The sequence below is a fragment of the Schistocerca gregaria genome, chromosome 5 (genome assembly GCF_023897955.1).
Source record: "Schistocerca gregaria isolate iqSchGreg1 chromosome 5, iqSchGreg1.2, whole genome shotgun sequence".
Classification (NCBI taxonomy): Eukaryota; Metazoa; Arthropoda; class Insecta; order Orthoptera; family Acrididae; genus Schistocerca; species Schistocerca gregaria.
The window spans coordinates 168683686-168703078 of NC_064924.1; the positions used below are offsets into that span (position 1 = coordinate 168683686).

Here is a 19393-nt window from a genome sequence, read left to right on the forward strand (position 1 = left end):
CGGAATGGATAGTGTCTTGAAAGGAGGATATAAGATGAACATCAACAAAAGCAAAATGGGGATAATGTAATGTAGTCGAATAAAGTCGGGTGATGCAGAGGGAATTAGATTAGGAAATGAGACACTTAAATTAGTAAAGGAGTTTTGCTATTTGGGGAGCTAAATAACTGATGATGGTCGAAGTAGAGAGGATATAAAATGTAGACTGGCAATGGCAAGGACAGTGTTTCTGAAGAAGAGAAATTTGTTAACATCAAGTATAGATTTAAGTGCCAGGAAGTCATTTCTGAAAGTATTTGTATGGAGTGTAGCCATGTATGGAAGTGAAACATGGGCGATAACTAGTTTGGACAAGAAGAGAATAGAAGCTTTCGAAATGTGGTGCTACAGAAGAAAAAAGATTAGATGGGTAGATCACATAACTAATGAGGAAGTATTGAATAGGATTGGGGAGAAGAGAAGTTTGTGGCACAACTTCACCAGATAAAGGGATCGGTTGGTAGGACATGTTCTGAGGCATCAAGGGATCACCAATTTAGTATTAGAGGGCAGGGTGGAGGGTAAAAATCGTAGAGGGAGACCAAGAGATGACTACACTAAGCAGATTCAGAAGGATGTAGGTTGCAGTAGGTACTGGGAGATGAAGAAGCTTGCAAAAGATAGAGTAGCATGGAGAGCTGCATCAAACCAGTCTCAGGACTGAAGACCACAACAACAACACTCTGAAAGGTCTATAGTCCAGAAAGGAAGACTTGATTTTAATAAGTGATTTAAGTTGCTTCACTACCCTGGGGATATTTACTTCTAAGTTACTCATATTAGCAGCTGTTCTTGACTCGAATTCTGTAATATTTACTCTATCTTCTTTGGTGAAGGAATTTCAGTACACTGTGTTAAATAATTCTGCTTTGGGAGCACTTTCATTGATAATATTTCCATTGCTGTTGCAAAGAGAAGGCACTGATTGTGTCTTGCTGCTAGCAAACTTTACATATGTCCAGAATCTCTTTGGATTTTGCGCCAACTTTTGAGACAATGTTTCATTGTGGAAACTATTAAAGCAATTCACATTTAAATCCATGTTACCTTTTGATCTTAGATTCCCAATCTTTAGGATTTTGGGTTTATTTAATTTTGGCATGCTTTTTTCGTTGTTTCTGCAACATTGTTCTGACCTGTTTTGTGTACCATGTGGGATCAGTTCAGTCTTTTTTTAATTATTTCGGATAAAAATCTCAACTGCTGTCAATATTATTTCTTCGAATTTAAGACAAACCTGGTCTACACTTACAATGTTAATTTGGAAGGAATGTAGATTGCCTCTCAGGAAGGCATCAAGCGAATTTTTATTTGCTTTTCTGAATCGGAATATTTTTCGTTTATTTTTGGAGGATTTGGGGGTGACAATATTCAATCTCGCTATGACAACCCTGTGTTTAATAATCTCGGCATTCACTTTGAAGCTCATTATTATAAGGGTGGTTTGAAAAGTTCTCGAAATGCGATAGGAAAAAAGTACGTACATCACTGAAACTATTTTCATTTTAAAAGTAGTCTCCTAGTAGATTAATTCACCGGGTCCAATGATGTTCCAGTGCCTTGATCACATATGAAAAATGAGTTTCCTCCAGGCCTGCAAAACAGTTGCCAACTCCGGCTATCAATTCTTCGTTTGAAGTGAATCTTCATGAACCAAGAAAAATTTTCAGTTTTGGGAAGAGATGGAAGTTTGACGAAGACATATCAGGTGAATAAGGTGGGCGTGGCAACAATTCATACCTCAGTTCATGTAATTTTGCCATGGTGATGGCACCTGTGTGCGTGTGCGCATTGTCTTGATGAGAGATGACTTACTTCCTTTCCAGGAGGTTAGCATAGTATTCTCCAGTAATTGTTTGCCCAGTGGTGAGATAATCTACAAAAAGAATCCCCTTTGTATCCTAGAACACTGATACCATGACCTTTCCTGCAAAAGAAATTGTCTTTGCATTCTCTAGTGGCGGAGAATCAGCATGTTTCCACTGCTTTGAGTGTTGTTTTGTCTCTGGGGTATAGTAGTGCACCCAAGTTTCATCTATGATCACAAACTGATGCAAAATATCTTTTTCATTTCTCCTAAAACGGGCCGAAAACTGTTCCTATATGTCCATTCTCATGTGTTTTTGATATAGCATCAAGAGTCGGGGCCCTCTCTTTCATTTCCAGTTCTTCAATTCAAATGTGATATACCCTTTCACATGACATCTGGCAAGCATGAGAAATTTCATGCACTTTCAATCAGTGATCCTCCATGACCATTTTGTGCACTTTTGCAATGATTTCTGGAATAGTGATACATCTTGGCCGACCACTGCATGGATCATCATCTAAGCTCTCCCAACCAAATTTAAATTGATTTGGCCACTTGGTTCAAATGGCTCTAAGCACTATGGGACTTAACATGTGAGGTCATCAGTCCCCTATACTTAGAAGTACTTAAACCTAACTAACCTAAGGACATCACACACATCAATGCCCAAGGCAGGATTCAAATCTGCGACTGTAACAGCACCACGGATCCGGATTGAAGCGCCTAGAACCACTTGGCCACAGTGGCCAGTGTGTCCACTTGGCAAAAGTTGAATATGAAAGTGCAGAGTCCACCAGTGTATTCTGGAAATTGGCATGAATGTCCTTTGATTTCATACCTTTCTTTATGAAGTACTTAATCACTGCTTGGGTCTCAATTTTTTTGGATCTGTGTAGCCACCTCCTGAATGTAGTGGTCTCCTAACCTATTCAGTAGAACCTGAACGCCAACCATCCTATGGTGCAAGTCGAGGAATATGCAGCCTACAGAATCTGTGTGTCTGTTTCAGAACCTCCACTCGGCTCTGTACCAGAAGTCCGAAATCGATCCTGTCAACCATGCTGCAAATGGTGAGCTCTGCTTTCATCTCACAAGCCAGACTGGCAGCCTTTACAACTTCTGTTACCTGCTCGAAACTAGAGAGAACCTCTCCAATCTAAAGCAACACACGTAATTGGTAGTGATGTAAGCCGCCACTCATGGTTGGCTGCACCATGAGCTCCTCAGGCATCCGGAAGAAACCATTCCATGCCAGGAATGATTCTACTCAGTATGCACACTGAGTACACCTTGGCTTTCTTCCCTTCCTTGGCAACGATGTCCCTAAGGGATCCCGTAACACACCTAACACTGGAGCTCCCAACTACCAATAGCCCAATCCTCTGTGACTGCCCTCTTCTTGCAGGCAGAGACATTTCCTCTGCAACAGAACAAGCCACTAAATCTGGCTGACTGGCAGTGTCAACTACAGACAACACCTGTAACCTATTTGTCAGACTACCCTGGAAGACCTTAGGTGTGGCGCCTCGGAAGTCTTTCTCTGCCTGCCATGCTCTGAGGTGACATCCCACTCCACCACAGGTGAGGGCTCAACCTCAGACTGAGTAGTAACTGGGCTGGCCACAGGTGCAGACAGAAGAGCAGATTCAGACATGCTGGATGTCTGTGGGAACCCCACAAATGATCCACAACAGTGATGCACATCAATTGCAACTTCAAGTTGTGTAACCAAATCCATCACAGCTTGGAGCTGAGAGAGAAGTGACACCAACTCGGCTCACATCCACACACAGCAATCACAGTCCCCATCCATTATAAAGATTGTGGAAAACTACACTACACAGACAAACAAGGCCTATCGACATGCGTTAGAGAACTCTACCGTAGACACAGAGGAAAACACATGAACTTTGTCTAAAAATTAGATTAACATGCACAGATTCAGAAACTGAACTACCAAAGCACTCAGGTGAGACTAAATAATTTGGCCCTGATTAGGAACTTGTAATGTATGACAAAATCAGTTTACTTTCTGATTCTACCAAAAACGCAAGAACTGAGTCTATTAAATATTAAATTAACATGCAAAAACTCAAGAAACTTAACTGCGTAAGCATACAGATGAAACTATACAATTTGCTACTGGTTACGAACTCAAAAAATATCACAAAATTGATTAGTTCCCTGTTGCTGCATCTTGCTACTGCTGCTGCCTGACTACTTTCTTTCCTAGTGAAGAATTGCCCCAAGAAATTATACAATGAAATGTTATTAAGTGTTCATCAGCCAAATGAGAAATTTTTTTGACATTTTCTCCTCCAAAATCTACTTTTACCAGAGAAATGCTTCAATTCAGCCCTTGTAGATCAGTCTGGCGTGGCAGTTGAAGATAGAAAAACGAAAGCCAAAGTTTTAAATTTCACATTAAAGAAATCGTTCACACTAGAGAATCACGCAAACATGCCATCATTTGACCATTTGGCAGACTGCCATATGGATGACATAGTAATGAGCATTCGTTGAAGAGAGCGACAACAGAAAGATCTGAAAGCAAATAAATGAACAGGTGCAGATGAATCCCAATTTGGTTTTAAAAAGAGTACTCTATGGCACTGGCCACTTAGCTAGTCTGCATTTATCACAAATCTCTCCCCGAACACAAAGTCCTGAGTGACTAGAAAAAAGCACAGGTGACTCGAGTGTATAAAAAGGGTAAAAGAATGAACCCAGAAAATTAAAGACAAATATCCCTAACTTTGGTTTGCTGCAGAATCCTTTAACATTTTCTCAGTTTGAATATAATAAACTTTCTTGAGACTGAGAAGCTTATGTTCATGAATCAGCATGGTTTTAGAAAGCATCGCTCATGCGAAACTTAGCTTGCCCTTTTCTCACGATATACTGCAAAGTATGGATGAATGGCAACAGGTAGATTCCACATTTTTAAATTTCCAGAAATTATTTAAAACAGTGCCCCACTGCAGGCTGTTAATGAAGGTACAAGTGTGAGGAAAAAGTTCACAATTCTGCGAGTGGCTCAAAGACTTTTTAATAAATAGAACCCAGTATGTTGTCCTCAATGGCGAGTGTTCATCAAAGACAAGGGTATCGTCTTCTAGTGCCCAGGGAAGCATGATAGGACCACCGTTGTTCTCTCTATACATAAATGATTTGGCAGACATGGTAGGCAGCAATATGAGGTTGTTTGCTGATGATGCTGTGTGGTACGGTAAGGTGTCGAAGTTGATTGACTGTAGGAAGATACAAGATAACTTAGACAAAATTTCTAGTTGGTGTGATGAATGACAGTTAGCTCTTAATGTGGAAAAATGTAAATTAACATGGATGAGTAGAAAGAACAAAACTGAAACATTTGGATACAGTATTACTAGTGTCCTGATTGGCGCAGTCAAGTCATTTAAATATCTGGGTGTAAGACTGCAAAGTGATATGTCATGGAATGAGCATGTGGTGCTGTAGTAGGGAAGGAGAATGGTTGACTTCAGTTTATTTAGAGGGTTTTAGGAAAGAGTGGTTCACCTGTAAAGGAGACTGCATATAGGATGCTGGTGCAACCTATTCTTGAGTACTGCTTGAGTGTTTGGGATCTATACCTGGTCAGATTGATGGAACACATTAAAGAAATTCAGAGGCAAGCTGCTATACTTGTTACTGGTAGATAAGAACAACATGTAATTGTTACAAAGATGCTTCGGGAACTCCAATGGGAATCCCTGGATGGAAGGCAACATTGTTTTCAAGAAGCACTATTGAGAAAATTTAAAGAACCATCATTTGAAGCTGCCTGCACATGATCCTACAGCCGCTAACATACATTGTTCCTTAGGATAAAAAAAATAAGGTGCAAGATATTAGAGCTCATTTGGAGGCATACAGATAGTTGTTTTTCCCTCACTCTATTTGTGAGTGCAGCAGAAAAGGAAACAATTAGTAGTGGTACAAGGTACCCTCTGGTATGCACCATACCATGACTTGGAGAGTATCTAGATGGAGATGAAAATGTAAATGTAGTTATTTAAGACGACCAACAATTTGAAACGTTGAGTTTTTATTGCTATACACACTCAAACATTTTGTAAACACATATATTAAAATGGTACTTTATGTATATCTTAATAAAGATCATCATAAAGTATAAGGAATTTCTTTAATTTATGAAGATACAATTGATAGAATGAATGGTAGCAGCAATAAAAATGTTTGACTTTATTTTAGATATTTACAATCAAAGATTCTGTCTTTGGCGGCTAAAATATGTAAATGATTACTGAGATGATGGATGAAGAGAATGAGGAATACAGAAATTAAAAGTTTTACATCTTACCAATACTCAGCGGATCATGGGAAGATGTGAAGTAACCAAGCTTTGTCTCTATTACCTAAGATCAATAAATGTTAGTGCCAGCAATTTACATCATGATGGCCAGATACGAATCTGAAATCATCTACAGCCAAATACAAATCCAGAGCCCAAACAGTTCAATACAATAAAACTCTAAAAAAAGAGTCAGGAGTCACAAATTAAGAGCAACTGATCCAGTTTGCTTTTCTGACTGAGACATGAGGTGCTATCATTGACAATAGTTAGAGCAACTTGGTAATTACCTGAATGATTGATAGTGCCATACATCTAATAAAATGAGATAATGGTAAAACGTTACTCAATTGAAAACCATGAAGGTGGCTTGAGAATTTTTCAATAACAAAACTGAATCTAAACACTTCACTCTTCCTGAACAAAATTTCAAAGTATTTTCTTTTTGTAGTACTCTATTCACAAGAGATTTCATTAATGTTATTTTTATCAAAACCTTTAGACTTTCTCCAGTATCAGAAACTCTTTATGTTTTCTACCATTCCACTTCTGCTGAATAATGAGACTGGATATCTTCTGTCTTCTGGGAATACGTCTTACAGTTCTTCTATTATAGTTTCCAACTATGTCACATTATAATAGGGAAATAATAAATCCTTTTCTTAAACCCACACGCACGCACGCACGCACGCATGCACACCCACACACACACACATACACACACACACACACACACGCACACGCACACGCACACGCACACGCACACACGCACGCACGCACGCACAATGCTGATGTTGCAGTTTGGCAGGTGTTCAGGAGTGGATGTTGTGTCGGGTGGAGTCAGTAGAGGGAGAAAGAGGCTGGAAGCACGTTGGAAGGGGTTGGGGGCAGGTAGCTAGCAGCTCAGAGGGAGACAGAAGGTGAGCAGGCTAGGAACACAGGAGGAAGTGTGGCAGGTACATGGAGCTAGGCACGTGGCACACAGGCACTGGAGCTGGTGACATGAGGTGCACCAGGAAGGTGACGTGGAAGCATGGACTGGGAGAGGATGACAGGAGAGAGGAAGGGGAAACTGGAGGGTAGAGGGTGTGGATATAGCAAGTTAGCAGAAATTGGGGCTAAGATAATTGCAGGGGTGAAGGGTGTGTCGCAAGGATAACTCCCAACTATGTAGTTCAGAAAAGCTGGTGCTCGGAAGGAGGATACAGATGGGACGGATTGTGAAGAAGTCATTGAACTCAAGTATGCTGTGCTCAGCACTGTGTTGCGCAACTTGGTGGTCAACTCTGTTCTTGGCCACAATTTGGTGGTGGCCATCCATTCTGATGGGCAGCTGGTTGGTGGTCATGTCCACATAGTGGACTGTGCAGTGATTGTAGCAGAGCTGGTATATGACATGGCTGCTTTGAGACTTGGCTCTGCCTTCGATGGGATAGGGTAAGCCTCTGACAGGACTGGAGTATGATGTGCTGGGTGGATGAATCAGGCAGGTCTTGCACCTGGGTGTTCCACAAGGATGGACAAGGATGATGGATATGTTTAGTGGGAACAGAATATAACTTTCAGAGGGGTGGGAAAGGTTGGATATGACCCCCATTTCTGGCCTTGATGACAGACAATCAAAGCTCTGGTGAAGGATACAGTTCAGTTGTTCCATTCCAGGGTGATATTGGGTGATGAGTGGGTGCCTCCCTTACAGCTGATTCTTGAGGGTGGTGGGAGGATTGGAGTGTGTAAGGATATGGCACAAAAGATCTGTTTGTAGGCCAGGTTTGGGGAAAGTACCTATCTGTGAAGGTCTTTGTGATAACCTCAGAATACTGGGCAAGGGAATTCTCATCACTGCAGATAAACCACTCATGGGTAGCTATGCTGTATGGGAGCACCCCCCTCAACACCACATATCATTCTGGACTGGAGCAACTGAACCATTTCCTTCACCAGGGCTTTAAATAAAGATCATCACATCTGAGAATGATGGACATCCTACCCTAGATCCTTTCCGCCCCTCCTAAAGCGATATTCTGACACCCAACCAACCTGATCCACCATTATGCCATTCCCAATCACAACTTCTTCGCACAAGGGTCATATTCTTGTGGAACACTCAGGTGTAAAAGCTGCCCAATTCACCCACCCCAGCATATCCTATTCCAGTCTTGCTACAGCTTATCCTATACCATCAGTGTCAGGACCACGTGTCAAAGCAAACATTGCTCCTACACCTTCTGCACCTCCTTTAATGGATCTCATCAGTTCTACTGAGGATGCTATTAGACCTCTTTCAGAGTATTCTGCAGACGAAATTCGATCGGAATCATGTCGTACCTTGCTGAAATGTGCACCGCGATAGAGCAACATCTCTCCAGCGGAAAGAGCTGCTCTTCGCAACCCCCATGAAAATATTGGTACAGTCGTACTCTATGCTGATAAGGGTAATGCTATGGTCCTTCTGACATGGGAAGCATACAATGAGAAGATATATAGTGAACTAAGTGATTCTATGTACCACAAAGTCAATAAGGACCCAACGGGCCGTATATCCAGAAAAACCGATACTCTTTTGAACAATAGTTCTTTACCTAAACACGTCAAGAGGCCGAGACCACACACTGCTGTTCCACTAAGACTGTATGGGCTGCCGAAGATTCACAAGGATGGCGTTCCACTACGATTGATAGTGACTAATATTGGTGCTTCTATTTATTCGACTGCAAAACATCTGACCTACTTGCTCAAGCCGTATGTGGGTAAGTGCTGCCACCATATACGTAATTCCAAGAATTTTATCAAGACTGTTAAACTAAGCAGCTCACATTTGCTAGTTAGCATCAATGTGGTCACACTTTCCACCAAAGTGTCTTTATTTGACTCACTACATCTTATTGGTAACTTGTTCAGTGATGATTTGATGGCTTTATTTGAACATACTCTCTCCTCAACTTATTTTTTATTTAATAACGAATTTTTTTAACAAACTGACGGTGTCACCATGGGGAGTCCCTTGTCCCCTGCGTCATCTTTTTGTGGAAGGCTCTGAGGAGAAAGCTCTTGAGTCTGCCATCTTAAAGCCTATGGTCTTTTGGCTTTACGTAGGTGATACTTTCATTGTATGACCTCATGGCAGACAAGAACTGGAAAAACTCCTTTGATATTTTACTCTTTACATGAGAACATCAAGTTTACTATGGGGATTGAAAAATATGGGACTTTACCCTTTTAAGACATGTTAGTACGCCATAAGAATGATGGATCTTTGGTACATTGGGTGTAGAGAAAATTCAAACATGCAGATCTACATCTTCAGCTGTTCAGCTGCCATCACCCCGCACAAACCACTGGCGCATGTAATATTGGATGCTGATAGCCTTCACGAAGAATTAGTGCATCTGGAGAAGTTTTTTAAAGAGAATGGCTATACTTCATATCAAATATGGAAGGCCATGCACAATTATAATAATAAGAAGCAACATTCTGAGGAGACTGATGACTATAAATCAACTGTGTTCCTTTCATTTGCTGGCAACGTATCTTCTAAAATAGGCAGATTGCTTAGGAAGAATAATGTTAATGTCATCTTCCATCCACCAGCAAAGATCAGAACCTTAGCCGGATCCATTAAAGATGATTGACAATTGAGGAAGGCGAGTGTTTATAAAATTCCCTGTGAGTGTGGCTTGGCATATATTGGTCAGACTACACGAATGGTCCAGGAACGCTGTGTACAACACGAAAGACACACCCATCTGCGGCAACCCTTAAAATCAGCAGTAGCAGAACACTGCATTTCCATGGGACATTTAATGGAATACAATGACATCAAAATTTTAGCACCGGTTTCCAGCTTCTGGGACTCTGTAATCAAAGAATCCGTGGAAATACGTCTTGCTGACAATTTAATGAATTGTGATAATGGCTTTCAACTGGATAAAAATTGGAATCCAATTAGTAACATTATGCGGTCACAGTGGAATCAGCAAGCTCAGTCGATACCCAGTGATTACACTGCTTTTACTTCACCACTGAGGGCAACACACACTACTTGACTGCCTCGCGCATGTCACCTACTAATGCATACGCTGTAAACTGCCAGTACGTTTCGCATGTGCAGAATTCGCTATAAATACCATGACTGCATCAGGTCTATTCAGTACTTCGTCTGCTCATCTGAGGATGGCCGGACATATCGGGGCCAAAATATCGTGGCAGAATGTTGATGGGATCCGACTGCAAACCCGAAAATTACTGGAATAATGTAAGTGTTCAGGCACATGTGTTTGTTTTTGTGTGTATATTTTACTCTAGCTCATCAAAGGTATTCTTCCAAAAGCTAACAAAGCTTTCATTCTCCTTTGTGTGTGCCTGTCGATGACTCAATGCTTATGCTATTTGATGAATGGTTTCCATAACTCCTAAATTATTTTCATTCTGCCAGAGCTTTTCTTACTAGAATTATGAGATATATCTACATATTTACAAAGATGCCACTTACTTCTTTATTCTGTGTGATGCTTGGTAACAGCATACTTCCACTGTAAGGGCACTCAGTCTGGTCAGTTGTCTGTTGATACAACTCCATTGCTCTCATTTTTTCAATGGGATCAATACTCAGTGCATATAACCATTTCTCTTTTTGTCTGTTTCCAACTCTGGCTAAGGCAATAAATCTTGTAGTGTGTGTAATATCACCAGAAGAACTATGATTTCTGGAACAAATTTTACACATGTACATGTCTGAGAACTACACTATGAAATACTATCAGTATAAAACCACCAAATGCCATCAACATATTTACGACACAGCCTCCTGTCAGTAAAAAAAATGTGACAAACATAATAAAATGTTCATAAATCATGAGACAGAATAGCTGGCCAGTGCTTACCAACAGGAGGCAAAATGTGTAGCACTTCTGATAGACACATATAAAACTAAAGGTGACACACTTCCTAACTTTCTGATCTAGAAGTTTCTTCCTCGGGGAGGAGAGAGGGGTAGACTGAGGATGCTTAAGGTCACTCGTACCCAAGATGACAGGGATCCGCCAGTAGTAGACACGAGGGTAGGTAAAGATTCAGAGGGAGGCATCAAAGAGAGTACGAGGTCAAAAATACTACATTAGTAAGTAATGCTGGATTAGGTCTCTTTGATGTCTGTCCCTCACTTTTGCCTACCCTCATCTCCACTACAGGTAAGACCATCTCATCCTGGAGTCTGAGTAACCTTAACCTTCCTCGATCTAGTCCTATGCTCTTCCTGAAGAAGGAAAGTTTTGTTCCAAAAGCTCAAAAGTGTGTCCTTTTACTTTTATAATTTGTTTTTGTATTGGCAGTACTAGACATTTCACCTCCTGAAGGTAAGTAATATATGCAACTCTGTGTTCTGGTCCTGATGGACCAACTGGGACCAACCAGCTGCCACATCACCACCACCACCACCACCACCACCACCACCATCATCTACCACTTGGAGCTGCTGTTTCTCATTTAAGTAACCACTATATTGGCCTCAAGAGGCTGGGTGCTCCCTGTACCAGTTCTCCCACAAAAGAAAAATCCCTAGCAGTACTGGCAATCAAATCCAGATCCTAGCCGACAGACACAGTGACAACTGATCTCCAAAGGTGGACTCCAGGAAGTAAGTAGTGGTCAGTACTTCTGTCTCACAATTTATTAGTTCTCTTAACTTAATTTTCTGCTGATATAATATAACGTTACTCTGTTGTCGTGTATGAGATGTAGTTGAACATTCAAGATCTATAGTCAAGTCTTTCTACATGTACTTCTACACAGATACTCTGCAAGCCACCATATATTGCATGGCAGAGGGTACCCTGTACCACTATTAGCCATTTCCTTTCCTGTTCCACTCGCAAATAGAGCGAGAAAAAAACAACTGTCTACTTGCCTCCATATGAGCTCCAATTTCTCGTACTTTATCTGTGTGGTCCTTATGCACAATGTGTGTTTGCAGCTGTAATATCGTTTGGCAGTCAGCTTGAAATGGCAATTCTCTAAATTTTCTCAATAGTGTTCCTCGAAAAGAATGTTGCCTTCCCTCCAAGGATTCTCATTTAAGTTCCCAAAGTGTCCCTGTAACACTTACATGTTACCTACTGGTAACAAATCTAGCAGCCTGCCTCGGAATTGCTTTCATGTCTTCCTTCAATCTGACCTGGCATGGATCCCAAACACTAGAGCAGAAAGGTCGCACCAGCATCCTATATGCAGTCTCCTTTACACGTGAACCACTATTTCCTAAAATTCTCCCAATAAAGTGAAGTCAACCATTTGCCTTCCCTACCACAGTTCTCGCATGCTTCCTCCATTTCACATCACTTTGCAACATTACTCCCAGATAATAATTAAACAACTTGACTGTGTCAAGCAGGACACTAGCAACACTGTATCTGAACATTACAGGTTTGATCTTCCTACTCAACTACATTAGCTTGCATTTTTCCACGTTTAGGGCTAGCTGCCGTTCATCACACCGACTGGAAATTTTTGGAATTTTCTCCCAAGTTATCTTGTATCTTCCAACAGTCACTCAACTTTTACAGCTTACCATACACCACAACATCAGCAGCAATCAACTGCAGATTGCTTCCCACCCTGTCCACCAAATCATGTATGAAATGTCTGCTTGTGTCTGTGTATGTGCGGATGGGTATGTGTGTGTGTGTGCGCGAGTGTACACCTGTCCTTTTTTCCCCCTAAGGTAAGTCTTTCCGCTCCTGGGATTGGAATGACTCCTTACCCTCTCCCTTAAAACCCACATCCTTTCGTCTTTCCCTCTCCTTCCCTCTTTCCTGAAGAAGCAACCGTCGGTTGGGAAAGCTAGAAATTCTGTGTGTGTGTTTGTGTGTTTTATTTATTGTGCCTGTCTACCGGCAGTTTCCCGCTTGGTAAGTCTTGGAATCTTTGTTTTTAATATATTTTTCCCATGTGAAAGTTTCTTTCTATTTTATTTAAATCACTTATGTATATAGAGAACAACAGCAGTCCTATCACATTTCCCTGGGGCACTCCTGACGATGATGAACGCTCACCATTGAGGACAACACACTGGGTTCAATAATTTAAATAGTCTTCGAGCCAGCGTGCAGCAGGGCACTATGTCAAATGCTTTCCAGAAATCTAGAAATATATCATGCGAGTAAAGGGCAAGCTGAGTTTTGCATGAGTGATGCTTTCTAAAATGATGTTGTCTCATGGATATAAGCTTCTCAGTCTTCAGAAAGTTTATTATATTCAAACTGACAACATGTTCAAGGCTTCTGCAGCAAACACAAGGTAGGGATATTGGTCTGTGATGTTGTGGGTCTGTTCTTTTACCCTTCTTATAGACTGGAGTAACCTGCACCTTTTTTCAGTTGTGCTGGGCGAGAGATTCACCATACATGGCAGCTACGTAAGGAGCCATTGCTGTAGAGTACTCTTTGTAAAATCGAACTGGGAAGCCATCCAGGCCAGGTGATTTATCTGCTTTCAAATCTTTCAGTTGTTTCTCATACCAGGGATGCTAATTACTATGTCATCCATATGGGAGTCTGTCCGATGGTCATATGACAGTATGTTTGTACGGTTCTCCTGTGTGTGTGATTTCTTATACATGAAATTTAAAACACCGGCTTTTGTTTTGCTATCTTCAACTGCCAGATCGATCAACAAGGGCCTGAATGGAAGCCTTATACCTGCTTAGCGACCTTACATAAGACTACAATTTCCTCGTGTTCTCTGTCAGGTCTTTTGCTAAGTTATAATGGTGGTAGTAGTTGTTGTATGCTTTGCACACAGATCTTTTCACAGAGGCCCGAATCTCTACTACCTTTGTTTATCATCAATTGTGTGTTCCCTTTTAAACTGAGAGTGCAACAGCTTCTGCTTCCTCAGTATCCTCCAGATTTCATTATTAAACCATGGTGGGTCTTTTCCATCCTTTATGCACTTACTAGGCACATAACTCTCCAGACCACGATTTACAGTCTGTTTAAACTTTGCCCATAATTCCTCTACATCCATCTTACTGGAACTAAGTGATACCAATTCACTAAGTGAAATGCTAATAACTGCTTATTTGTTCTACACTCCTGGAAATGGAAAAAAGAACACATTGACACTGGTGTGTCAGACCGACCATACTTGCTCCAGACACTGCGAGAGGGCTGTACAAGCAATGATCACACGCACGGCACAGCGGACACACCAGGAACCGCGGTGTTGGCCGTCGAATGGCGCTAGCTGCGCAACATTTGTGCACCGCCGTCGTCAGTGTCAGCCAGTTTGCCGTGGCATACGGAGCTCCATCGCAGTAGTTAACACTGGTAGCATGCCGCGACAGCGTGGACGTGAACCGTATGTGCAGTTGACGGACTTTGAGCGAGGGCGTATAGTGGGCATGGGGGAGGCCGGGTGGACGTACCGCCGAATTACTCAACACGTGGGGCGTGAGGTCTCCACAGTACATCGATGTTGTCGCCAGTGGTCGGCGGAAGGTGCACGTGCCCATCGACCTGGGACTGGACCGCAGCGACGCACGGATACACGCCAAGACCGTAGGATCCTACACAGTGCCGTAGGGGACTGCACCGCCACTTCCCAGCAAATTGGGGACACTGTTGCTCCTGGGGTATCGGCGAGGACCATTCGCAACCGTCTCCATGATGCTGGGCTACGCCCCAACATCGTGCAGCCCGCCTCCAGTGGTGTCGCGACAGGCATGAATGGAGGGACGAATGGAGACGTGTCGTCTACAGCGATGAGAGTCGCTTCTGCCTTGGTGCCAATGATGGTCGTATGCGTGTTTGGCGCCGTGCAGGTGAGCGCCATAATCAGGACTGCATACGATCGAGGCACACAAGGCCAACACCCGGCATCATGGTGTGGGGAGCGATCTCCTACACTGGCCGTACACCTCTGGTGGTCGTCGAGGGGACACTGAATAGTGCACGGTACATCCAAACCGTCATCGAACTCATCGTTCTACCATTCCTAGACCGGCAAGGGAACTTGCGGTTCCAACAGGACAATGCACGTCCGCATGTATCCCGTGCCACCCAACGTGCTCTAGAAGGTGTAAGTCAACTACCCTGGCCAGCAAGATCTCCGGATCTGTCCCCCATTGAGCATGTTTGGGACTGGATGAAGCGTCGTCTCACGCGGTCTGCACGTCCAGCACGAACGCTGGTCCAACTGAGGCGCCAGGTGGAAATGGCATGGCAAGCCGTTCCACAGGACTACATCCAGCATCTCTAAGATCGTCTCCATGGGAGAATAGCAGCCTGCATTGCTGCGAAAGGTGGATATACACTGTACTAGTGCCGACATTGTGCATACTCTGTTGCCTGTGTCTATGTGTCTGTGGTTCTGTCAGTGTGATCATGTGATGTATCTGACCCCAGGAATGTGTCAATAAAGTTTCCCCTTCCTGGGACAATGAATTCACGGTGTTCTTATTTCAATTTCCAGGAGTGTATTTAGCACAAACACTCTCCTAGTCTTCTTGACTGATTTATTAACCTTCATAGTCATAGTTGCTATATGACATTGTAATTGCTAATCCCTGTTCCTACACTGACATTAGTGATACGGTCCGGCCTGTCGCAGCTACAAGGTCTAAGATATTTCCATTGCATGTGGGCTGATGAGCTAACTGCCTAAGACAGATTTCAGAAAATGTGTTCAAAAGTATTTTGCATGATTGTCTGTCTTTAACCCCACCCCCTCCTGCAATTAATCCATGGACATCCCAGTCTATACTCATTAGGATAAAGTCGCCTCCAACTAGTATTGCATGATCCGAGTAATTATGCGCTGTGGACAATAGGCTTTCTTTGAATGACTAGAACTGTCGCAGAAGAATAGGGTGGTCGATAAAACAAATCCAACAATTAAATTGGGTTGACTTACACCTCTTATATGTGACCAGATAACTTCGCTGCCACACTCAACCTCGACTTCACAAGAGACAATATTTTAGTCAACTGCAATGAACACTATCGCTCCTATGGCCTCTAATCTGTCTTTCTGATAAACATTCCATGATTTGCTAAATATCTCAGGGATTTCCACTTTGGGTTTCAGCCAGCTTTCAGTCCCAATATCCAATAATAATATGAGCATAAGAACTTTCAAGGAGGGCAGTAAATTCGAGAACTTTATTAAGAATACTTTGACAGTTCAGTGATGAAATAATGATAGTTGACGTGTCCTCATGTGCACTCCACAGGTACTCTGCCACCCGAGTAGCTGCTTCCTTTGTGTAGTGCACTCCTGACCTATCAAGGGGAGTCCTACAAATCCCCACACGATAATGCAGGTCTAGAAACCTGCAGCCAAGACCGTCACAGAGTCGACGAAGCCTTTGGTTGAGACCCTCCACACACCTCCAAACCGAAGGACCCAGGTCTACTCTGGGAGCAATGCTGCAAATTGTAAGAGCTGCTTGCACCCCATGGAAGAGGCCAGCATTCTTCACTATCTCTGCCAGATGCCTGTACAAACTGGGGATTGCCTCAGAAGCCATGCAACAGGCACCGTCGGTGCCGGTGTGAGCTACAACGTGCAGACGACTGCATCCTCCACTCTTGATATCTGCAGGCAAGGCCACCACCACATCTTCGTTGGATGAGGCCCCCCACGGAAGACATACCAAACCCATATCAGCTTTTTTTCCAGCCCTGAATGCTATCTGCCCAAGGGGTTCCATAACACATCTAACTTTGGCGCTCCCAATAACTAGTAAACCCCTGCCCTCCAGTCCCTGCTGAAGGAGCAGCCACCTATCCACTCACAGAGTGTATGGGTGAGGCCAGGTGACCAGTCTCCACACTGGCCCTCCACGAAATCATTACCACTCACCATTCACCCTGCTGTGAGGGTGGAACCACTGCATTGGGTGCACTTGGAGGTGCCTCGGAAGCAGAGCCTGTAGGCAAAATAAGCAACACCTGAGGAGTCCCATGCGACACACCCTGCCACCATTACACCCCAAGGCAGCAGCCTGAAGGTGACTGGCCACAGCCAAAAGAGCATTCAGCTGCTTGCAAACTGTGGCCAGCCCTTCTTACATCCGCAAATAACATGCATATATCCTAGCTGTCCTAACAAGAATAACTGAAGATGTGTAAACTATAAAAGCAGACAGAATTCTAAATATTCAACTTGCTACCTTCCTGATGTGTCGTCAATGGATGCAGATGCGTTAATGAGTTATGTAGCTGGCTGTTCAGTAAGCAACTACTGTGCAACAGACTGAATGAATTTACATTTACAAAAATGTCAGCTTGAACCTTTTAATCAGAAAAACATGCACAAAATTTAATAAATATTTTACGATGAAAAACACAAAAAATGATAAACACTTAACTTGCCACTCTGTAGTCATATATCAGCTGAGAGCTGGAGGCTGACTGACATCTCAGATATTATGCATTCCACAAACTAGATGATGTTGTAAAACTCCGAGTTAACAAATCCACTTTTAAGGAAATTCCACATTCAACGAATATTTAAGTCAGTCCTTTATGAAACAATAAGTCCATTTTTAAGGTATAAATATAAATCATTTTGCAAATTGAAATCCAGTTTTTACATGATTGCTAACATGTTTGAAAGAATTTCTGATTCCTTTCCATTTCACATAAGTCACAGTTTTTGTCAATCATAGTCAGTAACCAAAGCTGTGCTGGTCTGCTTGTGACTGTGTATGTGCGGATGGATATGTGTGTATGTGCGAGTGTATACCTGTCCCTTTTTCCCCCTAATGTAAGTCTTTCCGCTCCCAGGATTGGGATGACTCCTTACCCTCTCCATTAAAACCCACCTCCTTTCGTCTTTCCCTCTCCTTCCCTCTTTCCTGATGAAGCAACCGTTGGTTGCGAAAGCTTGAATTTTGCGTGCATGTTTGTGTTTGTTTGTGTATCTATCAACCTGCCAGCAGTTTCGTTTGAAAGTCATATCATGTTTGTTTTTAGATATATTTTTCCCACATGGAATGTTTCCCTCTATTATATTCCTAATACAATCTGTGGGTGGCATGGTGCATTTCCAAGCTAAGAGCATTGAACACATCCAGGTCCAAGAGACAGACGGCTCGAGGAGTGTCAATGATCAAAATCCTGGCTGCGAAGGTGGTTGAACATTACTGAACTTGGACTGTAAATTGGCCGTTGACTAAAAAGATGCCACTACTGTAACAATGCAGTGGAGTGTCAAAAGGCTGAAAAGAACGGGACCCCACATGATAATAAGATTGTCAATTTATAATTGTCATGGAGGACCCCATGTTGTCTGTCTGCAGCTCAATGGGTACATTGAGTGGGGAAGCGCAGATTGCATGTCCAACCTTCAGCGCTATGTCTGGATTTAACACAACAGATGCCTTTAGTGTGCCAGTAGTGGCACTGGTGTCTATTGTGACTTAAAACTCTGGTTGCAGGAAGGAAATTGTGGAGAGAAGTGCCTGAGTTTTGTGAATCCAACCTGAGCAGGGACGTGACTTGGAATGAGAGTGGTGCACTGGTCAGGTGACAAACACTCTTGGTGGGTCCTGCAAGGTTGCTGACGATCTGAGAGACTTCTCAACAGCTCTGATAATGGGCAGACTTGTTTCTGTAGAAGGATCCTTCAATTTAAGGAGAAGTGTGTGAGATCAGGGGCAGGCGAGATTTATGTAGCGGCTCAAGGAAGCCACAGAGGATTGCTTACATTAAAGATCACTACACCAGAAATAGCAGTCATGAGACAAACCCAGGAGGCGGGTGATCCATCTGCAGTAACACTTTCTATTAAGTTTATGACAGCTAATAAAATTAACAAATTGGACAACAACTTGTCATAGTGCCAAGCGTGGGGTTCCATTTCATGGGTTTCAACATGTTGGAAGCAATGGACAATAAGTGCACTTGAGAGTAGAAGAACAAATGCCAAACCACAGTCTATCTGGATTCGAGCACATGTGTGACATTGACTCGGAAAAAAATACCTCATCGTCAACTGACATGTCCACTGAAGGCAACAAAGGAGAAATAGCCAGGAAGAAAATAAATACGAAGTTTTTCGTCACACACAAACTATCTTCTCTGACAAGAGAATATTAATAATGCCTGAACACTGCTGGCTTGAAAATGTCACAGTAAACTGAAAGTTCCACAATCCAGTGTCCATACACTAATCACCACAACCAAAGTCTAGATCGGATTTGCAAA

At 42.6% G+C, this 19393-nt stretch overlaps 1 protein-coding gene across 1 annotated transcript in view; it reads right to left on the reverse strand.

Moving 5' to 3' along the window:
- Positions 1-19393, reverse strand: part of LOC126272441 (CWF19-like protein 1) — a 159129-nt gene that overhangs the window by 51091 nt on the left and 88645 nt on the right. The window contains exon 7 of the mRNA XM_049975316.1: positions 10678-10891. Within this exon, the coding sequence (XP_049831273.1) occupies positions 10678-10891 (214 nt within the window). The remainder of the gene's footprint in view (positions 1-10677; positions 10892-19393) is intronic.